Here is a 25,043-nt window from a genome sequence, read left to right as displayed (position 1 = left end):
TCAATCTCACTATGTCATTGATGAAGATAGTAAACAGTACTGGTCCCAATACGGACCCCTGAGGGACACCACTCGTCACTGATCTCCATCCAGACATTGAGCCGTTGACCACTACTCTCTGGATGTGACCATCCAGCCAATTCTTTATCCACTGAACAGTCCATCCATCAAATCCTCATCTCTCCAATGCAGAGAGAAGGATGTTGTGGTGGACTGTGTCAAAGGCCTTACCAAAGTCCAGATAGATAAATCCGTAACTCTTCCTTTGTCCACTGATGTAGTCACTCCATCACAGGCAGCCACTAGGTTGGTCAGGCAAGACTTGCTCTTGGTGAAGCCATGCTGGCTGCGTTGAATCACCTCCCTGCCCTCCAAGTGCCTTAACATGGCTTCTAGGAGGATCTGTTCCATGATCTTCCCAGGCACAGAGGTGAGGCTGACAGGTCAGTAGTTCCCAGGTCCTCCTTCCTACCCTTTTTAAAAACGGGTGCAATGTTTCCCTTTTTTCAGTCTCTGGGGACTTCACCTGACTGCCATGACTTTTCAAGTATCATGGAGAGTGGCTCTGCAACTACACCAGCCAATTCCCTCAGGGCTCTGGGCTGCAAGTTGTTCAGCTCCTCAGCCTTCTCCTCGTCTGTTGTTACCACTTTGCCAGTCTTGTTCATCATGGAGGGGGTATACTTTCTTTGACCTTCCTTTTCTGGCTGACATACCTATAGAAGCCTTTTTTGTTATTGTGCATCCCTTGCGAAGTTCAGCTCCAGCTGCACCTTGGCCCTCCTGACCCCATCCCTACACAACTGGGCAGCGTCCCTATACTCTTCCCAGGATACCTGTCCCTGCTTCCACTGCCTGTGCATTTCTTTCTTGCCCTTTAGTTTGACCAGCAGGTCTCAACTTATCCGTGGTGGTCTCTTGCATTCCTCTCCTGATTTCTTACACATGGGATCGAGAGAAAAATGATACATACAAAGAAGAGAAGTTATCAAAGAAGATGGACACTGGTCAACATTTCCACATTGATCTTTTCCGAGAGAAAGTTCTACTGAACATCTGATTGCCAGGCTACCCCCGTCAGCTGTGCTCAGTGTTTCAAGGTTCTGACTGAACCTTGATTTCATCACTGAAATCAGAAAGGAAATTTCAGATTTTAATATGAGAAGATACAATTACACATGTCTACAGTGATATACTGTGTAATGAAGGGCAGATAATTTTATTAGTAGATGAAGTAAGTATTTTTTCCTGTTGATTTCAGTGGGTAGAGTTGAGAATCCAAGTGTGTAAATAAAGTTTAATTATAAGTGCAAAGAAATTTACCTTGCTATCCAAGTCAACACGCAAGTTTGGCAGTGATAAAACACATTTCTTAGGAAAACAATAGGATAGGTTCATCTCTACTTCTTTGGACTTTCCAAATCCCACTTCAAAGAACTGCAAAGTTGGAGGGGTTTTCTATTTTCTGTTAGAAATGTGGATTTTGTTGTATTTATACTATTAAATGGCTACACACTGTGCTCTATAAAGTCTGTTCAACTGTATTACCATTCATTCACAAATAAAACATGCTTGCTGCCTTTGAGCTAAAATGTTCCTTCTATACTTCTATTCTTTTTCAGAATATTTTATTGTTAACAGCATACATACTCTGCACATCTTTAAACTTACAACCAAATGCAATTGCTGTTGAAGTAAACAAACTTTTTTTTTTTACATTAAAGTATTTAATTAGTGAAACAATCAGTATCAATGTAACAAACTGAAAAATACAGCAACCTGATACAAGACTGAGGTAACAAAATACTTTGCCAAAAACCTAGATTCCAGTGCCAGGGTTGTTATGGGTGAGACAGTTCACAAGAATTATAGAAAGAATCCTTACACAAATGGCATGCAGTGGACTGCTGGAAAATACAGCCAAAAATAGTGCAACAGTTTTCACACAAAACAAACCAAAATGTTGAAATTGGTTTACATTATAATGTGACAAGTAAGTCGCAATTTGAAAACTACTTTCTTTGCCTCGTTTTAGTGCTATTTGGAAAACCATGCATTTTGGCACTGAATTACATCAAAATTGCACATAATAATATTGCCTACATACACTTTATATCTTCACAATTTTGAAAACAGTAATTCTGAGATAATGTTTATTTTTACACAACTATTGCAGCTGTTCTCTTTGATGGATAAAAACTTGTATGGTTTGTAGTATTTTTCTGAAAATGCTGTATTAATCAGTACTGATATGCAGTATATTGTATTTCAATAGCAGCTTTCAATTCAAAGTATCAGATGACAGCAAATGGTACCAAATGACAGCATAAAAACTCAAATCAGCAGTTACAAACTGTTTAATACTTAAAATCTCATTTAAAATTTAAGATATTTTAATAATATTCTTACACAGCCATAATTCTGAATTTTTTTATATTGTGCAACAATTTCACAATTGTGAAAAGGTTTTTACCTATTGTGTAAAACTATTATTTGCTATGTTCATCTTTCTTCTATATAATGCTTTTTACATTCAAATGATCATAGTGTGAGCGAGTTCAAGTTACTTTTGACATATTTCCAAATTCCAAGGTTTTGAGTAGGATTTGAGTTTGAGGACTGAGTAGCACTGAAGGGTTTAGCTTCTCCAGAGATTCATCTTCTGTCAGTGACAAATGACTGGGTATCAGAAACATTCATAAATATTGCCCTTCACTCCTGCAACACTCTTTTGGAGCCCATCACGGCTTCTGGCAAATATGCTTCCTTTCTAGTTGTGAATCTGTTTTACAAGCAAGTGAAAATAGACCATTTTGTAACTTCTCCAACAGGCTCTATGGCTCATAATTTTGAGTAGAAGTATATTTTTGAAGGCTAGAACACTCTACCTCTTGTACATACAATAACATATATAACACTTTAGAGACCCTTAAATTCTAAAAGCCGTTAAATTCTGAGTGTGTACAGGCACGTTCTATTGCTACTGTATCAATCAGCAGTTACTGTTCTTTCCAAGGGAGGCTTGTTAAACATAACTGAAAGTTGTTAAAACATCCGTTAATCTCAATTGCAATATGCTGGAAAAAATGTCACGAGTCCTCATTGGTGTTCACTTCCACTACACCACATTAGAAAGGAGTAGGTAGATATTTACATGCTTCTCATGTATGTACATTTAATGCCAATAAGTGTTCCTTTTTAAATTAAGCTTATATTTAAGACAGATCAGGTTATTATCTTTTAAGGGGAAAGGGCTACTAATAAAGTAACTTTAAAAAATACTCTTGACTCGAATAGTTTTGTTTTGGTTAGTGTGTCATCATTTTGGTCACTGTCCTGCACATGGTTCAAACCCTATGAATGCTTATAACACACAATACATGTGGTCATAGGTGGCACATTCGTTAAAATGGCAGTCCACATAACACTTGCAACTTCATGAATAATCTCACTGATAACTAATCACAAAAGTCCACAGGTGCAGAGTAATTCAGATTATATCATATTCTAACAGTCTGAAGCCATTCACTGGTGATAGGATTTTACCACATTCAAAAGCTTCTACACTGTCTCTAATGGCATTGGATGCCCTGTCCTAGCAGATATGGATGTTTTTCCCAGTTCAAAGTTGTCTTTATTTAGTAAAAAAGGAGAAAAAAGGTATAAATATATTTTGTATTACCACTCTTTTCACACAACTCCTGAGCTATCAAAGAAACTTTGTCAACTTTCCATCCACTTTCACATGTCCCAGGACCTAAATGCAGTTGTTGTCAGGAACTGGTTTTGTTGAAAAGCTGGTATGTATTAGGCTTCACTCTCACGATGGTAATATGAACACTTAAAATAACACAAAAGTTACAGCTGACCTACATTTAACAATACAGGTATTTTGTTGTTGTTGTTGTTAAAGAAGTTTCAAAATCAAAATTTAGAAAATTATGCAAGTCCACAGAATAAATACTCCTAATGTCAGGGAGCTTGTTCTAATACAGGGCCTGTTCAATTAAACTAACTTCCATTTTTTTCATGGTTTGTAAGCTAGAGGTTGGCTTGCAAATTTCTCCTCTATGCAATCTTAGGAAACTGAGAGGAGGTTTTCTGGTGATTGATGAATTCTGAACACTAATGCCTTATGGCAAAAGAGTTTAAAACAGAAAAAGTGCTTCACTTAGCATGGGAACAGAAAAACCCTCTGACCACAGGAGTGCTAGGGCACAGCAGGGATACAGCTATGGATGTAGAGAGAGTTCTTTCAGAGGAGAAGGCTCAGTTACATTCATTTTTCTTTTGATCTCTGGACACTGGTGTGGAGGCTTCTTTGTACTTGCTCCACTGTCAGTCTTCCCTAGCTTTCATTGCCACCATGATTTCATAACAGCAGTACCATGTGCCAGTACGGTATGTCATAAAGGTGCATCATGTACTAGAATTGAGTGGAGCTGAGTCATCCACAGAAAGACAGAACAGAAACAATGATATGGAATCATTCTGAGGAGCCAGGGCCATGTGATACATAACACCTGATTACTTGCTTTACTGTACCAAGGGATTTAAGACAAACAACATTCAGACTGAAGAAAAAACCAAACTTGTAAGCAACTAAGCCAGTAGTTAAGAGAATGAAAGACAACCTTTAGCACAACATAAATTTAAACAGCCTTAAATCCATTGTCAGGGCATTCCTGAGTAATGTAACTGAATGAAAAGGAAACCAACTGTCCTGTGCCAAAATACATTTTTCCCAAATAGCTCAAATGTGAACAGCAGAATTGTCCAGAGATTTGATACAAAATCTGAGGCAGCCACACTGCCAAGCAACTCAGTGCACTTAGATTATAAAAATGTTGTTCCACAATTTTCTATTCTAATTGACACTTTGCAGCAAGTTAACACTGTCAATCATTCTGTGCATTAGAAAGAATTGAAACCCAACATGGGCCAAATATTCTTCAGTCACACAAAGCAGCTTAACAATAAAAAGAACCGTTTAAAAAAGAATAGGCAGAAGATATGATGCTCAGTTTGTGGCCAAATATCAGTTCATGGCAGTCTCTGACCACGAAAAGTTGAGGGCTCTAGAATCCTGCAGGAGTCAGGATTAATCTTCTGTCCATCTAACTTGTCTGCTTTCACTCAGTGCATGAGACTCTATCTGGTCCTAAGGACAACATTCACTTTCTGCTTTTAAAAGCTGTGTCAGAATCACTTTCAAGTTACATAGGAAAGTGCTGAAATATTTGTGGCTGGCTCATGTCAGGAAAACCATTCTCCTCTTCCTCCTTAGAGAACAATAGCCTGTTTCTTCAGTTTGGCACTTGAAATCGCACCAGGTAGGAGAGCAAATTATTCGAATGACATTAGATTAGCAGGTACCTGGAAAAGAATGTAAATTATTCAGCAGTATAATGCTTCTGAGCCTATTATGGCATTGGGAAACTGAAAAGTTACAAAATAGAGTGGGCTAATCATTTATTATATAATGTGAAAAGTGTAATCAGTCCCAAACAGGCCCAAAAGAAGGCTAACCCCATAACTGAAATGAAAGATAAAGACTCAAATGATTTTTTTATTCATAGACCAAGTCCAGCCAAAGTATTCTAAGAAGTTATCAGTATGCAAGGGAGGGATGCATGTGTGTAAAGAAGATTCTCAAGCTGCATCCTGTTTTAGGTCCTATATGGATGAACATCCTATTAATATAACCTTTGGAAATCCTTTTATGAATGAACATTTTCCTCAAGAGAAGAATGAGGCTGCTATATAAAGGACAAATATGGCATTTTTTAGGATGCTTTCTTCAGTGGCACTTACAGACCTAGTCATTGGAGTAAATGCTAGCATGTTTGCTTTCTTTGTCCATGAGAAAGCTCCTTCTGAAGTAGAGATGGGGCTACCTCACTTGAAGCAGTGAGTGTAGAGGTTATATGCTGTTGAGGTAACCACACCTATAGCTACACCTGCACAAATCTTAATTTGGTGGGAATTCTGTAGTTTTAAATAATTTTTATTCCTCCTATTGAAAAACTGGATCAATGTACAAAATGAGGAATTATGTCTGTCCCCACAGGACTGTGTGTGCACACAGACTGAGAAGAGACATCTTTTCTAGTAAGGATTTCCTGGAAAAATATGAAAAAAAAGGGTAGAAGTCAGTTTCACAACCTTACCTGAGGCTTGTTACTTTTGCATGCATCATCCAAATGCTTATGCCATAATATTGCATGAAACCTTGAACCAGTCTGGAACTTGTAAACATTGCCTACAAAAATAAGAAAATCAAAGCTCTAAATTTGCAGACAGACATGTAGTTTCAAGGGATTCTAATTCCTGTGCAGAAGCCGAAGTCCTGAAGTAAACTGTTAAATTTATCTGTACCTCAAATATTCAAACAGGATGTTGCTCATATAATAGAGACCATGTGAGGCGTGTTATCCAACAATCCTTGTGTGAAGGGAGTATGAGAACATACGTGTCCTGCAAAGCTTAGAGGAGTGTATAGGCAGAGAGGCCAAATTACAGCCACAGAGAAGACCACTTAGGCCACATCTAATTTACTCCTGGCTTTCTTCTCATTCAGACTGTTGTGGTTACTGCCAAACTTCTTATGAATGTTTTTGATATTTGTGAACTTAGTTTTCTTTGATGTCCTATTGAGAGTTTCCTCTGTGGCTCGTTATTTTATAAATTGTTTCTTGCATTTCAGTCAACACCCAAGAGATGCACTTCACACAATAGATGCAAATCCACATCCAGCACCCAAGTTGAAAACATGAAAAGTGAAGGAAGCCTCAAAAATTGTTATGTAACCACTCGAAGTGCAAAATAATTCCAGGGACTTTCTGATCTTTTCAAGTTTTTGAAGTTTAATCAAGGTGGAAGAGTTACGGCACTTCAAAATTAATTATTTAAAAGTAATTAATAATTACTTAAAAGGCTTTTTTTGGTAAATGGTTTGATGTTTGAAGAGTTTTTGTAATGTTTTAATTGGCCTCAGTGTAAGTCAAGATTTGATGTTGACCAATTTTAGGAAAGCTATTCAGAACCTCAGAGATCAGGGTATGCGGGCACATGGACATGCAGCAATCTCATATTGGTTGGGCAATTTCTGCAAAACTTACAGTAACTGCCAAGATACAGCAACACCTCTGTATCCACCATAGAAGCACCACAGCATATTGTAGAAATATGTTCACTTCCATTTGTACCCTGCCTTGAAAATTCTATATTGAAAATCTCCCTCTTCAGTCTTTTAAATGAGTGCCACTGCAAGTTCTGTAATTTACAAACTCATTAACAGAGATTAATCTACTTCCTGTCATAGAAATACAATGCAGACGATGTCCATCCTGCAACATCTACCTTTGTCAGGGTTATTTAGCTGGAAAATATCAGGATGCTCAGGGTCGTCAGGCAGTGCCACCATCCAGCCCACAATGGAGACTTTTTTACCAGGTGTAGATTTATACTGGAAGAGACAGACAAGTCAGTCACAGCTGAGACTGCAGTAGGGATTAACTTTTGACTGTAAAAGTTGTGCAGACATACAGCTTAGCCTGGAATAGCAAGTACACTTCAAACACCCTTCCAGATCTGCTTATGAATATACTATTTTTGGTTTTAGAACAAATTTAAAGCTTACATGTTTTCTTTCAGTGCCTCTTAAAGATTTTGCTCCAAAGTACAGAAGAGTTGATCCTGAAAGCATAACCCAGTATCTAGTCCATGAGGAGAGCTGAATCAGAGAGGAAAAAAATTAGGAAAAACTGCGTAACTCTTGACATTTCAAAAATCTATTCACAAGCAAGTCCAAGTGCTACCAAAGTTAATTTCAGGAGCAAGGAATGGAGAGTTAGATAAAGAGTGTCTCCTGATGTAAATCAGCCCAGCTACCTAAATTTGGATGGCTGACTGTGAATACAATCCATCTTACTCAGGTATCTCATAAAAGTATCAGGACTGATTGTTTCACAGGAAAATAGTGTGCTGCCTTCTACTGGACAGATCTTAGACTTCTGCATTTGATCAATAAAATTTATTGAGATGACATCTCTGCAATTCTTCAAATCTTTTAGCACTGAACAGTAGGTTTGCACATAAAAAATATCAACGAACTCTGCAGAAAACAAAAAATTACCAAATGCGTAGGACCAGAACCATGTGAAACCTGTGAATTTAGGTTAAGTATGAATTACCATGACTTTGGTGCTATGGGTGGGTGGCCTGCAGCCTTCCCATTTCACCATGATACCGAATTTCTGCCCTCACAGAAATGCATGCTGATTTATAGAGCTGCTTTACTCTTGCTCTGCTGTCACAACCTAGAGACATTACTCACAAATGCAGGGAGAAGCAAAACTGCTGTAGATCAAATATGGCGTACAAAGGTTACAACCTTGTTATAACCCAGCTAAAACTTTGAACAGAAAATGATTTTACAATTGATAATAACAAGGAACATTGTTTTATATGGTATCAAGCTGCACGTTTAATCTAATCCTGGAAATTAAAACAGCCACTACTGAACTAGAATCACAGGAAGAATTAGAATCACTTACAGTAGGCTTCTTGCCTTCTTTGAGCAATGTTTTTCTTCTTAATGGCCCTTCCATGGTAATGACTCCTGTGGCACTACCTAATGTGCAGCTGCAGGCCCCTGTTGGGCTGGAGAGACAAAACACTACCGTATGTATTTCAGCAGATAAATAAGGACAAGAAGCAAGAAATATAATTTAGCTCCAAATACATTTTTCCTGCATTGCCTGACATATATTGTATAATCTGACACTTGACTTTATAATATGTATTTTCCAGACCTAGGTATCAAATAGGAACCAGGATCTTTGAAAAATAGCAAATCAACAAAAGGTTCTATTCTGGGGTCTGAGACATGAAAAAAAACCAAAACAGAATAAATGTCGAGGCCTGAAGTCAAAGGGAAAACAGGCAATTTTCTGTTTTATTCTGGTAAATTACAGAAATAATCTGGATTTCTGGAAATTTATGGCTTAAAATTTTGGCAGTAAGAGCTCCCACAAATGTAATTTTATCTTGAAATAAACTTTAGCTGTCAAAAAAAGAATGTAGGAAATTACCTCGGCTAATTGGAAAAAAGTTGGGAAAAACTATATAACAATGCCAAATAGTTTATTGTACAGTGATTAAAATATTGTTTCGTTTCCCAGGATGAACACAGAGCTTCCCACATACAACAGTGAAAAAGTGGTACAACTGAAAGAACCTAAGTACAGACTAAGTTAGAAATGTAAACAGCCATTAAGAGCATAACAACCAAAGACTGATTGGTAGGTGATGATATGTTGTAATTATCTGCTGCTAACCTCTCCACTGCCATGTGATCACAGCCCTGATATTCTTATAAATACAAGGGCCAATGAAGTTTACCAGAGCCAACTAAATCACATCTAGTAATGAATACAAGGAAAAGGACATGTGTATGATCTACCATTCAGTTGCAAAAGGAACACTATTCTATGAACAAGTATGATGGTGTCATATAAACACATGCTGGTGAAAGTGATATACGCAGCAACACCACCTATGCAAGAACAGCACTTCAAACTGGCAAGTGCATCTTCGATTAAATGGAACTGCCTTGTCTGTGCTAATGTGTATTCCTGCCAATTCTAGTTTTCTGATAGAAATGGTAGAAGATTCCCGAAAAGGAAGAATGAATGAAAGCATTAGAATTATTTGATGGTGGATAAATGTAAGAAATGTATTTTAGGGAATAATTCTTCTTTGTGGATTTAAAAGGCTTTTCACATTTTTGTCTTCTTATATTTTCTATTTGTAGCTTGTATACATTTTTGAAACAAATCTACCATCGACATGTTAAGAGAGTATTTTCCAGCAGCAGGTATAATAGCTGAAATATTGTTCCAAAATTTACTCCTTTACTTATTTATAATGTATGCATTTTTATTCCTGTCTAACTTCTTCTAACTTGTGCTGCTATCAGATGTTACTAGCTCAAGTAAAACGGCTGTACTTATATTTACATATTATATCAACATTTCTACAGTGGCTGAAGCAAACTATTTTATACAAAATAAAATCTGACTGGATTGAAACTCCAACTAAATCTCAGCATTTGCAGAATACTGTTTCAGGGCCCTATTTTCCTTACTGTTCATACATGCTTCTTCACTTCCTACTACCACAGAATTTATCAAGTCCAGGTCAGGTATGGATGCAATGAATGATTTTTATCCCTCTAACTATATACAATTTTCCACGTCACCTCTCTTTGGCCTGTAAATGGATTACCTGTTTCTGAAAAGTCCATGTCTCGGTGACTAGCAAGATTCAGAGTGCCTGCTAAATATGGCATTGCTGATATTCCCTCTCTTACTTGGAGTCCAAGGTAACACTTCTTTACTGTACAAAATCAAGACATCATACTATAGTCCTCTGACACAAACAGATGTTATGGGTAGCTGTCCTGCCAATCAGGAAGTAAATTGTGAGAAAGGATCAAGAAGGTAACCTTCTAACATCATTATTTGTCACGGAAGGCAAAGATAGCCTTCCTGACAAACCTGCTTCTGTAATGTCATAAAACCCAAAGTAAACGCTAGTTTTCTGCAATATGGAAGCCAGACATAATTAGTTAAATCAATAGCTAAACTGAATTTCATCTGAATGGGCCATACCCCTGCTTTAGCATTAATAGGAATTTTTACAAGCAGGAGGGGAAGTCTCCCATGAGTAGCTAGGAAAGCATAGAGACCCAAATGGAAGTTTAGCACCATACACTGAGTAAGGCAGACCCTGAACTGTACCTGTAGACACAGCTTCGACTCCTAGGAGAATTCCGGATCGGTACCCTCCAGTTAGGCCCCAGCGTGGCATATAAACGACCCCTGTTTGTGAATGCAAATATCTGATGAGGGAAATTCTAGTCTGAGACTTCAACAGTTAGGGTTTGGTAAACATGACAGAGAGAGTTCCCAATCTTTTCAGGTCCATGGGAAGAAAAACACAATAAATTTACAGTGCTTTATTTCAAAAAGTTTGCCATTTTTTCCTAACTAATCAATAATTTGATAAAAATAACTATTGATTTAGGGCTTACCTATGTTAGGAATCATTCATGAATTTCTTAGCTAAGTCTGTAGAGTGCTCAGTGAGTGTACATGAAGACTAACTCACCTTTCAAGCCCTGACGGCAGCTCCTCACTAAATTCTGAGCTTTCACTGCTATCTAGAAAAAGAGTAGTACAGAGAAGGAGTAAGAAAACCACCCAAGGGAAAAATACAAAGCCGATGTATGTGGCTCACCAGTATAACCTTTATATAGTACCATGGAAATTGCTTACTCAAATCATGTTTCAAAGCTGAAGTCTTTAGAATTCGTGGTAAAATCTGAAATTGGAAGAGGCTTACATGAGCCTTCCCATTTGTAATATCTCACTGATGAACGAAGTCATTGTTACTGCTGTGTTTAAATACCAGACATCTACATGTCTTAGTTTTCATTATGCTGCTTTTCCTTCAAAAGCTGAGCACGTCAGGAACACAAATCCAGTTACTCTGTAAGACAGTATTTCTACCACAACATCTGTAAGTTGATGAAAGTTGTTAGACATGATATCACTGTTTGTTTTCAACAAGCAAGCACACCTGTAACAGAGGATATGCCAGCTGTATGCTGCTGCTAGGAGCCGTAACAAATCAATATGATGGTATTCACAGTGATAGTCCCCGTTTCTTCTCCAAGCCCATGACTGATTTGTCTCTCCTTCCCTGGCACAGCTATTTAGCTCACAGTTTTAATTTGGCCAGGACTGATCTTCTAATGCACAGTATAACACAGTGAGCTGTGCCTGTATTTTCCGAAGTTCAAAGATCATCTCAGTGTCAAACTCTTGGTGTAACCAAGTGGTCAAGTAACCAGCTACCCTTCACAGCCTATTTCCTATTATAGAAATAGCCTGAGTCACTTAAAAGGTGGCTTTCTCTTGCTTAGAACACAGATGCTCGATCACTTTGTTTTTATAATAATAATTATTTTATTAATTATAATTCCATAATGTAATTGTCATCATCCTCTTTCACAAGTTCATTTTATGTTTCTTTTGAAGTCTCAGAGAGCACAGCTAAACTATTCTCCCATCTTCTAAAACACATCATTAAAATTAAAGTTTTCTGTGTGAAAAAGTAGCTTTCAAAGTATATATCCACTTTTCAGTAGCACTTTTTTTTTTTCCCCTGGTGAAAGCTGACAAACACTGTGTCACATACAAAGCATATACAAAGACAATCTTCCTTCATGCCACTTTTACCAAAACCACCAGTAGGTAACTGAGGAAAGCTGAGATAAAGTTGACTGGGTAGCTGAGTAGCAGTTCTGATCTACTTTCTTCCATGAAAGGGACCAGTCTCTGCACAGGAGCTAACAACCCTCCTAACTCCCTACTTCTGGGTATCTCTGTGAGTCTCCAGAGCACTGGGACAGAAAGGCAGGATGCCAGTTCCCCACACAGACTCTACCTATGGAAAGGCCATTGGTGAACAGCGAGTTCAGAGCGTGGCTACGTGCTGGGCTGTGTGACTCCAAGACGCTGTCATCCAGGAGGTGGCGCGGCTTCTCCGTCGGGAAGGTTGCGCTTTTGCTCTCCACTACGCTGAACTGACACATCATGCTGGAAAATTGGAAAGAGAAAAATACACAACCCCTCTTATGCCATCTAATAGCAACCTTTGGCTCTTGGTATTTCCACTCAGACTTTGCCTTATCAATAGGTTATTAAGCAGCAGGCAATTAAACGATACTGCTCACGCTTTCCCTCTGCTGTGCATATGCTCCTTGACTTCCAAAACAAGTCTCACATTTTTGTGGTCTTTGTAAGTAACAGTTATCAGATTTCTGCAGATGAGAATTTTTAAGCTTTTTGACTCCTCTCCATACAAAAACTGAACACCCTGGGTGGAGGCAAAGGTAGAAAAACAGAAAGAGCAGACCCCAGCTAAGCCACTGCTTAGTGGTCCTTCGCTAAGCTGAACTAACACATCAACACTCTATGACCTTGGACAAGTCACGTGAACTTCTTTTACCCTAACCCATTAATTGTGAAATTTGGTAGATGCTGAAACCTTAACTGGGGAGCAGGTGCTCTCACTTAGCTGGGTAAATGGTAGAGAAAAATGTTTCTAATCCATATTACCAAGGTAAAACTGTGCAAAAGGTCACAACTTTCCTGAATGGTAAGGTGTGCCAAGCAGCTAGCAAGCTTCCTTAGATGTATTAGCAAGATGTTTAAAAAAACAAAAGAAAAAAAAAAAATCAGTTATGCACACCAGGAATCCACAGACCAGAGTGGATACACAGCTTTCAAGTACTGCCAATGTCTGGCACTAGTGGAGAATAAGAGTCAGCAAAAATAACCAAGTGACAAGAGAAAACCTAGAGAATACACAGTAAAGCCCGAAGCACTCTTGCAATACAAGAAACGGAAGGGACAAATACCAGAGTGTTCTCAAATACCAGAGTGTTCTGCTGCTATCTTAAATCTTTGTGATGCACAAAATTGCCTCAACGTGAGACAGCCTGAGTACCCACTTGTTTCCCAGGCTGTGACTCTTCCTGTGCCTTGGTACAGGAGGTGTAGGTAGACTTGCTGCTACTGAGGCATCAGGACACGTGGGTCTCCTGCTGAATTTCATAATTGCTGACATGTCAGATGGACCTAAAAGACAGAGATCATTTAACACTGAACTGATGCAAACCCCAGGAATTTCATAGGCTGGTGTGTTTAGCCACTGATTGAAATGAATTGTTACAGATAACCAAAAGGCACCATTTCTGAAGAGCTGTTTCTTGCGCATTAGGGTTACACCATCCATTTCTGCTACGAATTCATCTCTGTATTCTCAAACTGTCTGGAAGTAATTTTTAAAACAGCTTTGCACATACTTTTAACAATGAACTCCTACAAAAAGTCTTGGCACCTTTACAACAGCTGGATGTGCCAAAGTGTAATATGCAGAGCCATAAAATCAGTTTGTACTTCGGGTGTGAGCAGGAATGCTCACACATGTTTTGAATTTTGTTCACAACTCCATGTTGTGAATAAACTGTAAACAATCTCCTCATACTGACTCACAGCTTGAGCATGTAAGAGAAAACAAGGGCTTTTCAAGTATCTAATGGCCAGACAGATGCATTACTTCTCAACCATCCATGAGCTCTAGAGATGTCTCACTGCAATTATTCTTCATCTCACTTTACAGATTTTATGAGGCCTCACAGAAAACATGGACAAGCTGTTCTTGTTCCAGTTCCTTGACACTGTTCCCAAAAGGCTGGCAGTGAACTTTGTAATACAGTGGAGAACAACATGGCCTATCATCATCCTCAGTGAATGCAAGGCTATTCTTGGCTTCACAAAAGCCAGCTGAGATTCTACTTTTAAACATTTAGTTGTGGCATTGGTGCTTCTGACTGAAGCAGGAATAGTGGTCATGGAAGTGGCCATCTGCTCCACATCTATCTCCAGAATTTGTACAGCTCAGGTAGCAGCGAAACAGACTTTCCCCTACACTACAGGAACCACTTCTTGGAGGCTCCAGGGACCTTACCTTAGTCAGCTTCTGGCCTCCAACCTAAAACCACCTGTTAAAGAGGTCAACAGAGACAGAAACTTTGTGATGTGAAAAACGACACACAACTATCATCAGAATCCTTACAAAAGTGTCTGGCCTCAAATTAGTGATATACAGAAACAGAAAAAAACCCCAAACAAAACCCCAACATTCCAGGGCACAGTTTGACAACAGGATGTGAAGGTACACTTGTAACAGAAATCGTTCTGAGGGGGTGGTCGGTCACTGGAACAGGCTCCCCAGGGAAGCGGTCACAGTACCAAGCCTGTCAGAGTACAAGGAGTGTCTGGACAATGCTGTTAGTAATATAATTTAGTTTTAGGTAGTCCTGTGAGGAGCAGGGAGTTGGACTCGATGATCCTTATGGGTCCCTTCCAACTTGAGATATTCTATGATTCTATCTGTTATATAGGCTACTCCATCTCTCCTCAAGCACAGAAGTTATTCATCAGTTTCTTCTGCCTTGAACTGAGGATTGATGAGACACAAGAAGAAACAGGAGAACCGGTAATGAGTTTGTCCTAGTAAGAGGCAAAAAATAATACAAATAGATGCAAGTTGCTTTACTGTCCATACCCACTCTGCAATATAGACTTATATCAAGTTGTATGAAATATAGGAATTAATTCCAAATTACTTGTGTTTTTATTTCCCCACAGCCCAGACCCAGGAATTTCGCTATGAACTTACTATAAAGAATTGCAAAGTTTTTTCCCTAGCAGTCACTGTGCTGTTTAATTAACAATGAAAGCAGCCTCAAGACAAGCAGAAAGAGGAAACTACTTTTAGCAATAACCGAGAGGGGAAACAAGTTCCTTAGAGGAACCTTCAGTAATACTGTTCATCAGATCATCAATTTAGTGGGAGAACAAAAAGAGAAAACAATTTGTAATCCTGTTTTCTACTTTATTCCTATATACCATCTTATATAGGACAGCACTTTTGCCTGCCTGTCTTTGCTAGCATCACACAATTGAGAATTTGTGAAACATGACACCAGTAGCATAAGTCACTGGCGTATGTGGCTTTAGAGAAGGTCTTATGTTTAAAGGCCACATGCAGTTTTAAAAAAATGCACTTTTCATCATTACTTGTTCCAGAGATTCAACCAGAACCATACGCCTGGGAGGTTGGAAGAGGGCTAAGTACAATGTTCTGCTGCATTTTCAATTAAAATTTTTTTGCATTTGGGCTGTAAGATGACATTGGAAGCTTCTTCCCTAAAGACGATAAGGTTCACTTTCCTCTTCTGCTGTGGAGGCTAAGCAGAAGTTAGAATATAAGAAGTATGAATCCGAGCACAATTAGGTGGTGACTAGTTTAGTGTAAAAACTGTTTGAATTCGCATTTCACTATTAGGTCTGAAAATCTTGTCTGTTGCATTACTAGCAAGCACATGTATTTCACTAAAGTCTTTTACCACAAGTTTTCATTACAAATTCTTAAAATTTACGCAGAGACAAACCAAATGCATTCAGAAGTTTCAGAAATGATTACAAGTTCTTTTATTTGAAAACCTCCAGCCCTTCTGATAAACTAAGTTCACAAAAAGGAGTTTTCTCTACATGCTTTGTTTGTAGTGCCTTTCCATCAGATATTTTTCAACTTGTGAACAGTAGAATACTTCAGACTACTGAGGTGTTTACTACCTGCTAAGAAGCTTAAAATATATTGGAACTGAGACCCAGTATGAAGATAGTGGCAGCTGAAAGAATTTTCCTGAAAATTATGAGCATGTATCAGCGAGAGTCTAGTCTGAAACTCAGCATAAACTTCAGTGTTAATGTGGCCACTCTGAGGTTACCATCACAGCTTGGAATGCATTAAGTCACTACTTGTCCCTTAATCTGGCTGCCAGGATTGGTTCAGTTTTCTATTGCTTCCTGTTGTGTCATTCAGCTTTCTCTCTGGTACCAGTTCTAAATCCTGATTTACATTAAGTTCTTTTAAGTGGATGACATTATAGTTCACTGAGAGCTACTGAAGCATTATGTTTAACAAACTGTTGAAACTACAGCCTGCGAAAGAGTAGCAATCTCAAGTCACAGTCCTAAAGGAATACCAGTATGGTGCAGTGCTTTTTCACACAGACACTATGCCACATGTCAAAATAACTGTTAAATTTTCTAATACACATGAGTTTTAAAGGTTTAAGTTTCTCACTGTGCAGTGTCACAGAGCTGAAAGCAATAAGAATCAAATTAACTGAACAGTCTAAGACAACGTTCATCGAAACAAAGCGTGGAGACTGAACGAAAACTTTTTCATCTAGAGAAAGAACAGCAAAATAACAAGTCTTGTGCTGACACAATCAAGCCATTATAAAATGAAAGTCAGCTGGATTTTACTCCAGGTATTTTAAGGTATTTATAGGTTCAGATGTTATCACTATCAAAACCTACAAAAAATAAGAGATGTTGTCTACCAACAAAAATAGTTCTTTTGAGAGTTTTCATTCTACACTCCCTTTTTTTGGAAATCAGACCCCCATTTAGGAAGCATGAAATGAAATTTGCACTAATATGAATACGACACAAAAATATTTAAAGATTGATCATTGTAACTTGATTTTAGCAAGAGCTTTTATTACCTGGACAGCTTAAGAACAGAAAAAGTTTGTTAAAAAACCCCCTGAAACAAATGATATAATGTGTCTAAAAGGACTGCATATCTCAGATTGAAAATAAGATTATGGAATCAGACTTCAGCTCAGGTTAAAATACTGCCTGGCTAAGGTGAGATGTGTCAAGGGTGACAGAATTTGTGGAAATAGTTATAGGAGCCTTACAACTTAAGCCAACAGTTACAGCCTGGCTTCCTTGCTATTATACATGGCAATCACAATTGCTTTCATCAGTCCTGTGTGTCATGGTTTAACCCCAGCCAGCAGCTAAGCACCACGCAGCTGCTCACTCACTCCCCCCCCCACCCAGTGGGATGGGGGAGAAAATCAGGAAAAAGAAGCAAAACCCGTGGGTTGAGATAAGAACGGTTTAACAGAGCAGAGAAGAAGAAACTAATAATGATAATGATAACACTAATAAAATGACAACAGCAATAATGAAAGGATTAGAATGTACAAATGATGCGCAGTGCAATTGCTCACCACCCACCGACCGGCACCCAGCTAGTCCCCCAGCGGCGATTCCCCGCCCCCACTCCCCAGTTCCTATACTGGATGGGACGTCCCATGGTATGGAATACCCTGTTGGCCAGCTTGGGTCAGGTGCCCTGGCTGTGTCCTGTGCCAACTTCTTGTGCCCCTCCAGCTTTCTCGCTGGCTGGGCATGAGAAGCTGAAAAATCCTTGACATTAGTCTAAACACTACTAGCAGCAACTGAAAACATCAATGTTATCAACATTCTTCACATACTGAACTCAAAACATAGCACTGTACCAGCTACTAGGAAGACAGTTAACTCTATCCCAGCTGAAACCAGGACACTGTGAAAGGAGGTAAAGGACTTATTCTAATTCCTAGTTAGGTGTCTTTAGTGAAGATCCTGATGACAGAAAACAGAATGCTTTGTGGGATAAGATGATGACAGAAATATCAGCTGTGCTGGTATTACTCTGTTTTGAGTGGCCATTTTCTATGTTGTTCTGCATCTCCCTCGTCTCCAAGGCAAGAGAAAGAAATATATGTAATTTGGCTCTGTTAACCCTGTGCTAAGGTAGAAAGAATCTGAGCTTAGAAACCTTTACAAAGTCTTTGCATCTGCTCTGCTGTCAAATGTCTGAGGAAGAACTGTGAAGTTCAGCATTCTCATTAGATGGGACCTGTGCTGCAAGGTACACTCAGTTCAGCAAGAAGTCTGGGGTGCAGAGGGTGTCAGCATGAGTTATGGGGCACAGGGGAGATGACCTCATTTCTGTAAAGGGGTAAGAGACAAGAGAGCCTGTGCCAAGAAGGATGCCAAAGAGGGTAAGTGGTGAGATAGTGATGAAAACTGTAAAGACCAAGGGATGTTTCTGGACATACCAGACTGCTGAGCAATTAGCTGGTGAAGCTATGCCTGATACTACTGATAACAAAATTCCAATATTTAAATTCATTTGAGATTGAGTTATTTTGTCCCTTTTTTTCCAGTAAGTGAAGTCATCTGCTACTGCTAACTCTCCTCTTTACTCTCCTGGCTCCACTCCTAGTGCATACTGTTACCCTGATTGCTATTCTGTTATTTTGCCTTTCATGGAGACAAAGCGCTCTTAGTAGGATTTTCCAGTCAGCTGGCATGAACAAGGGTTAGTTTGGTTTTCATTATTTCTCAGCATAATTTTCAAGACTATGCTGACATGCACAAAAAAAAAAAAGTATAAAAATATTAAAACATTATTAAAAATTTGTTTGCATTAGGGAACGTGAGACAACTTCATCAGTGAGCTGAGTGCTGTTCAGAGATATGTGGCAAGAACATTTGGAAAAGTTTACACATATCCCAAAGGATCTCACTGTTTTTTCCTTTGCATAATTTTTCCATGAATAATCCTTCAAACGTTATAAATGAATGTTACTTTTGCAATCCTTCAGTAGAACATGTGAACATTTACAGTCTCCAGAGCTTTTAAAAAAAGCAACAGGGTGAAGGAGTTACAGTTCACAATTTTTCTCCACTAAAAATCTATCAATAAACCAATACTAGGCATCCGAACAGAAAACTGAAAACGAGTTGCATATTATATGCTGAAAAACGGAGTGACTTTTCAGGAAGGTAAACCAGTCTCAACTATTTGCCGTTTCTTGGTGACCAGCTAAGAAGTAAAACTGATACATACCAGCTCTGTTTCTAAAACTTAATAAAGACATTCCAAGCCACAGACTCTCTAGTTAAATCTTCGCTGTAAATTTTTACTGTTGCCATTGTGACCAAAGTCAGTGGGTGATAATTAAAACTTTCAAATAGAAAGACCTACTTACAAAACACACAGTAAAGAACTCAAGAAGAATTTTGTGCGCAGAATCAAGAATGACGCAAAAAAAATAAATCTAGAATGATGGCTATTGCAAAAGCATAGTTTTAACCTTTAGAGTATTGCTTTATAATTCAACTAAAGCCTATTAATACATACAACATGCAAGAGACATATATGTTACAGCTGCTTCTCAGACAAGAGCAAACTAAGAACAAGATTGGCTGCACCTCTTCGTGCTCCCCTAAGGCCCTCCAAAAGCCCACAAAAGGGGGGAAAAAAAAAAAAAAAAGGTGTGTCTTGGTCAGACAAATTGAAGTCTGCCTGCTCTCTTTGGAAACAGTATGCAAAGGCCTGTTGCTGCAGAGGTCAGGAAGATGATTTTGGTTATTGAATGAAAGTACTCTTTTTTTCAAAAGGACTATGAACTATTTATATTACCATGCCCTGGGAGTAAAGGGAACATAAATAGGATTTTATATTTCTGCCACATGATCCCTGTTGCTGTAATTAGTGTCCTATTCTAATCTCTACCTCCACTCTACGTAACAGAAAAAGGTACAGATACATTTATAAAAAGTAATTTGGAAACCTCATTCTGCAATGCATTTTTTTTTTTTTCCACCCTAAGGACAATAATTGCTATAGAATATCAGTCTGTCTACTTTGGCAATCAAGAATTTCTCATTCTAGAAATATCATAGGAAGAAAAAGATTAATTCACTGTTTCATTCCAGACTTTATATTTTTAATCTTCCACAAATCCTCACTCTCTCTTCATTTTTTGCATTTAAGATTGCTGCAAATAAACTGGCTTTGCTGCACTGTCCCTTCCTTCTCTAAGTGTTTTTCTTTCACTGACAGTCCAGATGAACCACAATTTTCTCAAGTGCCTTCTACTTCCAATATATGTAAAGAACATCCTGCTATCTTTACATTTTCCTTCAAATCATTCTCGGTTTCTTTCATTTCTATCTTCCACTTATCCAGCTACAGCTTGTTCTTTTTTCTTGATTCCCTTCTACTTCTCAATGATCCTTCCTTTATTACAGCCTTCAGTGGATTTTCAGGTGAAATGTGCAGGTTTGCTTTCCTAAATAATCAGAAAACAGCTTAAAGAAGTCTAACAACTTCTTCATTTAGTAATCCAAAAAAGTCATGATATGGACATTTTCTTCTTCCCTCAAACTCAACTGATTTGCTTTGTGCAAGTAACCTTCCATCCCAAATTTCTTAAACAAGCAAACAAAAAACGAGAGATTGAGAAAGACCCGGAGTACATGGTATTCTTTTGCTTCACTTTACTTCCAGGTTCTATTTTTTAGAACCTATTTTATGTTTACAGGACTCCAGAATACAATTATTAGGCAACTTATTAGAAGATGTTTCTTCATAGCCCTTATTGTCTCATATATATCTCCTCAAATCTCTAACAAGAATAGTCTGGCCCAGATTTTTTTTTGTTTTTTACAAATGCTACCACCTACTGGTGCCAAGAATGCTTGGAACAGATACACAGTGTGGTCCTCCTTCGATGTAGTCTTTGCTTTATGTTCAAATTTGCATGAACAAAATCCACTAATTTAAAGGTTAATTCCAAAAGCACAGTTTGCAATGAGGGAATAAACACTGACATGTATGTCAATCTTCTGTAATGTCTATCAACAACAATTATGAAAAAGAGAACTTTCAATCACACGAGTATATTAACGTATACTTTTTCTTCCCGTAAATTTAAGTATAACAGTGAATCATGCTGGGTTGTTATCTCAGGATACTAATGTCCCTTAATGGGCAAGTACAGCTTAGGCAGGGGCAGCTTCGTTCACCCTGTCTCCACTGCTGTTATGAAAAACTTGTGTGTGTCTGAGGAAGCAGTTCAATCTTCTTGGACCATTCAATTCCGGCTTACTTTTTTTTTGCTGTAATTGCCAGAAAAGGACCAAGTAAGTGATGTGGACACAGAGGGGCGTTAATTTATGTTAATATATTAAGTGTCAAAACGTACAAAATGGACCCTAGAGGAGTTTGTCCACTAGTACTTAATCCAGTACCTCCAAGAGTAGGACTGTAGAAATATGTTAATAATGTAGTGAAACATGACATTACAGTACAGGCAAGATGACAAGCTTAATACAGTTAGCAAGGGCAACAGCAAACCAGACAAGTGCACCAGAAACCTGGGGCACTTTTTTCTGTGCCACTCTATCAAGATCAAGTACAACTAACCACATTTCTAATGTACTTCTGACTGCACAGTAAGCACACTTCAGTGTATTTCCTACAAATGCTTCCTGAATAGAAGTGACACTTTCAATTTCAGGTGTTACTTTTATGAAAACACTAATTGTCAGCATTTGTGTTACTTACACTGCACCAGTGGACTGTGCAAAACCCTGACTTACACTTCAGCAAAAATGCTGGATTTCTTGCAGCTGGATCTGCAGGGTAGCCCATGAGCTTGGATGACATCCATACTGGCAGTGAAGACATAACCATTGTGAGAGCACAGCTGCAGGGAAACTCCAAAGTTTGGGTTCAACGAAATACACTAACCAATCCATCAAAAAATTAACTTTCTTTTTGCAGAAATTATTTCAGGTGACTGCTCTGAAGAGAGAGACAAAAAAAACCCCAACCCAGAGCAGAAAAGCCCCTTGTCTTCTGGCTGTTTTACATGTTCTTAACATTCCTAGGGACTAATAGCTTAGTAGTTAAAATAAGCATCAGTAAACTAGGGCATTAAAGAGACTTGTTTGGTAAGGGAGTCACAGGAAGTAATAGGAAGTGATAAAAGTTAAAAACTGAGCATGACCATTCTCTCCCCGATAACTCTGTATTTGCTCTGACAGAATATTCTACAATTTTTGTGAAGCTTTGGTCTGTTAAGAAAAAACCCACAGCGCAGTAACTCTGGCTGTATTTAGTGGTTGATAACAACATGTGAATCCCACACATTTGTCAGGCATTAATTTCTTTCAAAAATAGTCAAACGAGTTGCAAAAATTTGCAGGGAAAGTATCACAGAGGAAGAGATTGGAAATGAGTGTAAGTTTGAAACTGAAGAGCAAAGTTTTCTGGATGGTCTGTAAACTTTTGTGAAGAAAACTTAAGTTCTTCCATTTCTACCTTAAGTATAGCATAAGAAAAGCAGACACTATGCACATGAGGCAATAACCAAGCACTTGCAGGAGGATTAGACAATCCTCATTTCCACAGAACGATTGGCTGCTAAAGCACTTAGCACAAACTATTTATTAGTTGCCAAAGCAACCAGTAAAACAAAAGGCAAAACTAAATGTCAAACTCACTGTTTACATGGAAAATGACAGTGTGGGGTTTTTTTTTATTCTAAAATGCTGGGACTGCTGTACAGACGTCACTAGTGTAGTATACCTACTTTCAGAGGGTTACAAATGTGCAAACATCCCAGTCTTTCCTCCTTCTGTTTCTACAGTTTCTACATTTTTAACTCCTACATATCACATACTTTACATCCGATAAATCTACTGCTTCTGATTAATTAAGGTAAATATTAGAAGTTCTTTAGCAGCTCGCAAAACTGAATGGACTCAGCACTATGGGCCGAATTTCACCCCAATAACAAAAAAGAGAATACACCTGTTTCAGATTAATTACTCCAGATACCTGGTAGGGTGGTAACATAAAACCTCTGGTCTACTTATTCTCCTCTCAAGAATTATACCAAGACCTACTTGGGAAAAAAAAAAAAAAAAAAAAAAAAAAAAGAGGGGGTGAGGGTCCATCCTTAGCTATTGCACAATTAAACCCCCAGAATAAGGGCTGCCCACAGCTGAGGCCTGGCTGTTGCTAAAAAGGACTTCTGAATGCTAACTTTAATGAAGGGGTTCCTTAAAAATCACAGAATCATGAAGACCAGTCTTTGAGTCACTTAGTATTAGATATAATGTTCTGGATATGGAAATTATTTTAACATTATTCTATCTTTTTATATTGTTTCCCAAGACAGGATAAACATGGTATATTTCAGAGAAGGAGTAACCATTTTCTACATTCTGATTAGCACTGCACCCTGAACTCTTCAAAACAACATTAAGATGATAAAGAACATGCATAAAGTTTTCTATACTGAGCTACAGTTGGTGTGCAAATTCTAAGGAACTTCAGTTGCTTAGGCGGCTAACTTATTTACCATATATTACATTAATTCTTTTCTTTTGTTCTGGGAAAATGTATTGAGTTATACCTTCCAAAACAATCTGTCTAATAGCTGTACCATAAATGCTGGGCACCTCCTAGCCAACACTACAGGAACACAGATGTCTTTTGCAGCTAATTCAACTGGAAACTGTGAACAGTTAGCATACTATAAGCTCTCCAGCTACATTCTCTCTCTCAAACCATAGCAAGGCAGAATGAACAGACTTAAGTTGCTGCCAAGGAAGTTGTGTGAATCACACAGTTCCTGAAAGCATACAATTAAACTGTTTAAAGCTCCTTTTTAAATGCGACTTGCAAGAGACAAGAACTCTGCAGCGTTATGGAAGGCAAGAAATCTTCCCGTGAAAGCACTATTCACAATTATATATGCATTTGGTAATTAAATGAGACCATCTTAGCCACTAATATACAAAACATAGCTTGTTGTGAGACATTAACTTTAATCAGATGTCTGCCTCCTGTTTGAATTTACTGGAAAACCAGTTGGCAACCGAAGTGGAAAATGGACACATGGTTTCTCCAGTACTTTGCAAACAGAAATATTGAAGGGTTTAACTGTTTTTATTGAGCCTCACACTCATAAAGATACTTTAAGGGGAAAAAAAGAAACCCACAATGTCCCTGGCTAGAGTAAACTGTTAATCTTCTTTTGAAAAAGAGAAAACTGAAGTTGGGTAGAAGATAAAGTCACAGCGCTGGGAAGGAAAATCCAATTCCATCATCAACCCAAGTAATTATACTTTAGGACATGAAGACAACACTATTCCCTGCACTTAAGTCCATTATAGACTTTAGAATTATTACAACAATACCGAGCTTTTTCTCCATATTTGGAAACACATGGCAACCTGTAACAAGGCAGTATGTCACATGCCTTAGACTTACTGCTCTTAGTAACATATTAACATTTTGACTATCAGGACAACTGAACTGATGACTGCCCTTATGGGCCAAGGACCTTTATTTTACCTTAAAATCACTACATTCAGACTCCTATGCCTTAAACTATTGACTGGAACATTAAACTACTGCCTAAACTATTTTGAGATCATCTCTTATCATTATAGCTTGCTGACTGCAAAGGATTTACTCCTGGCACGCAATGACTGAGGTGGAAATAATTTCAAACTATAATTTGAATCCATATAAAGTTGACTCAGATACCTTTGAATGTTCTATTTTTAATTCTCCATGGTCAAGTATCTCATTACTGGTATTTGGGTATTTTAGCTCAGAATTATTCAAGACTAACATATGGCTATATTTCTATTTATTAATGTTGTGAAATAAACAATAAATTA

General features: G+C 38.2%; 1 protein-coding gene across 8 annotated transcripts in view; it reads right to left on the bottom strand.

Moving 5' to 3' along the window:
* Positions 1–1,525: 1,525 nt before the first annotated feature.
* RALGPS1 (Ral GEF with PH domain and SH3 binding motif 1) overlaps positions 1,526–25,043 on the bottom strand; it is a 134,213-nt gene continuing 110,695 nt past the window's right edge. For 5 of the 8 annotated variants that reach the window (XM_029999351.2, XM_029999350.2, XM_029999349.2 and 2 more), the window contains 9 exons: positions 13,586–13,712; positions 12,517–12,668; positions 11,176–11,227; positions 10,806–10,886; positions 8,559–8,664; positions 7,643–7,735; positions 7,363–7,468; positions 6,171–6,262; positions 1,526–5,376 (listed from right to left, as the gene is read on the bottom strand). In XM_029999351.2, coding sequence (XP_029855211.1) covers positions 5,347–5,376; positions 6,171–6,262; positions 7,363–7,468; positions 7,643–7,735; positions 8,559–8,664; positions 10,806–10,886; positions 11,176–11,227; positions 12,517–12,668; positions 13,586–13,712 — 839 coding nt within the window. In that variant the 3' untranslated portion in view covers positions 1,526–5,346. Of the gene's footprint in view, positions 5,377–6,170; positions 6,263–7,362; positions 7,469–7,642; positions 7,736–8,558; positions 8,665–10,805; positions 10,887–11,174; positions 11,228–12,516; positions 12,669–13,585; positions 13,713–25,043 lie in introns of those variants that run through there. The other 3 variants (XM_029999355.2, XR_005931239.1, XR_003921252.2) reach the window with 3 other exon arrangements.

Source organism: Aquila chrysaetos, chromosome 24 (genome assembly GCF_900496995.4).
Source record: "Aquila chrysaetos chrysaetos chromosome 24, bAquChr1.4, whole genome shotgun sequence".
Taxonomy (NCBI): Eukaryota; Metazoa; Chordata; class Aves; order Accipitriformes; family Accipitridae; genus Aquila; species Aquila chrysaetos.
Note: the sequence above shows the minus strand (reverse complement) of the source record. Positions and strands in the feature narration are given on the sequence as shown.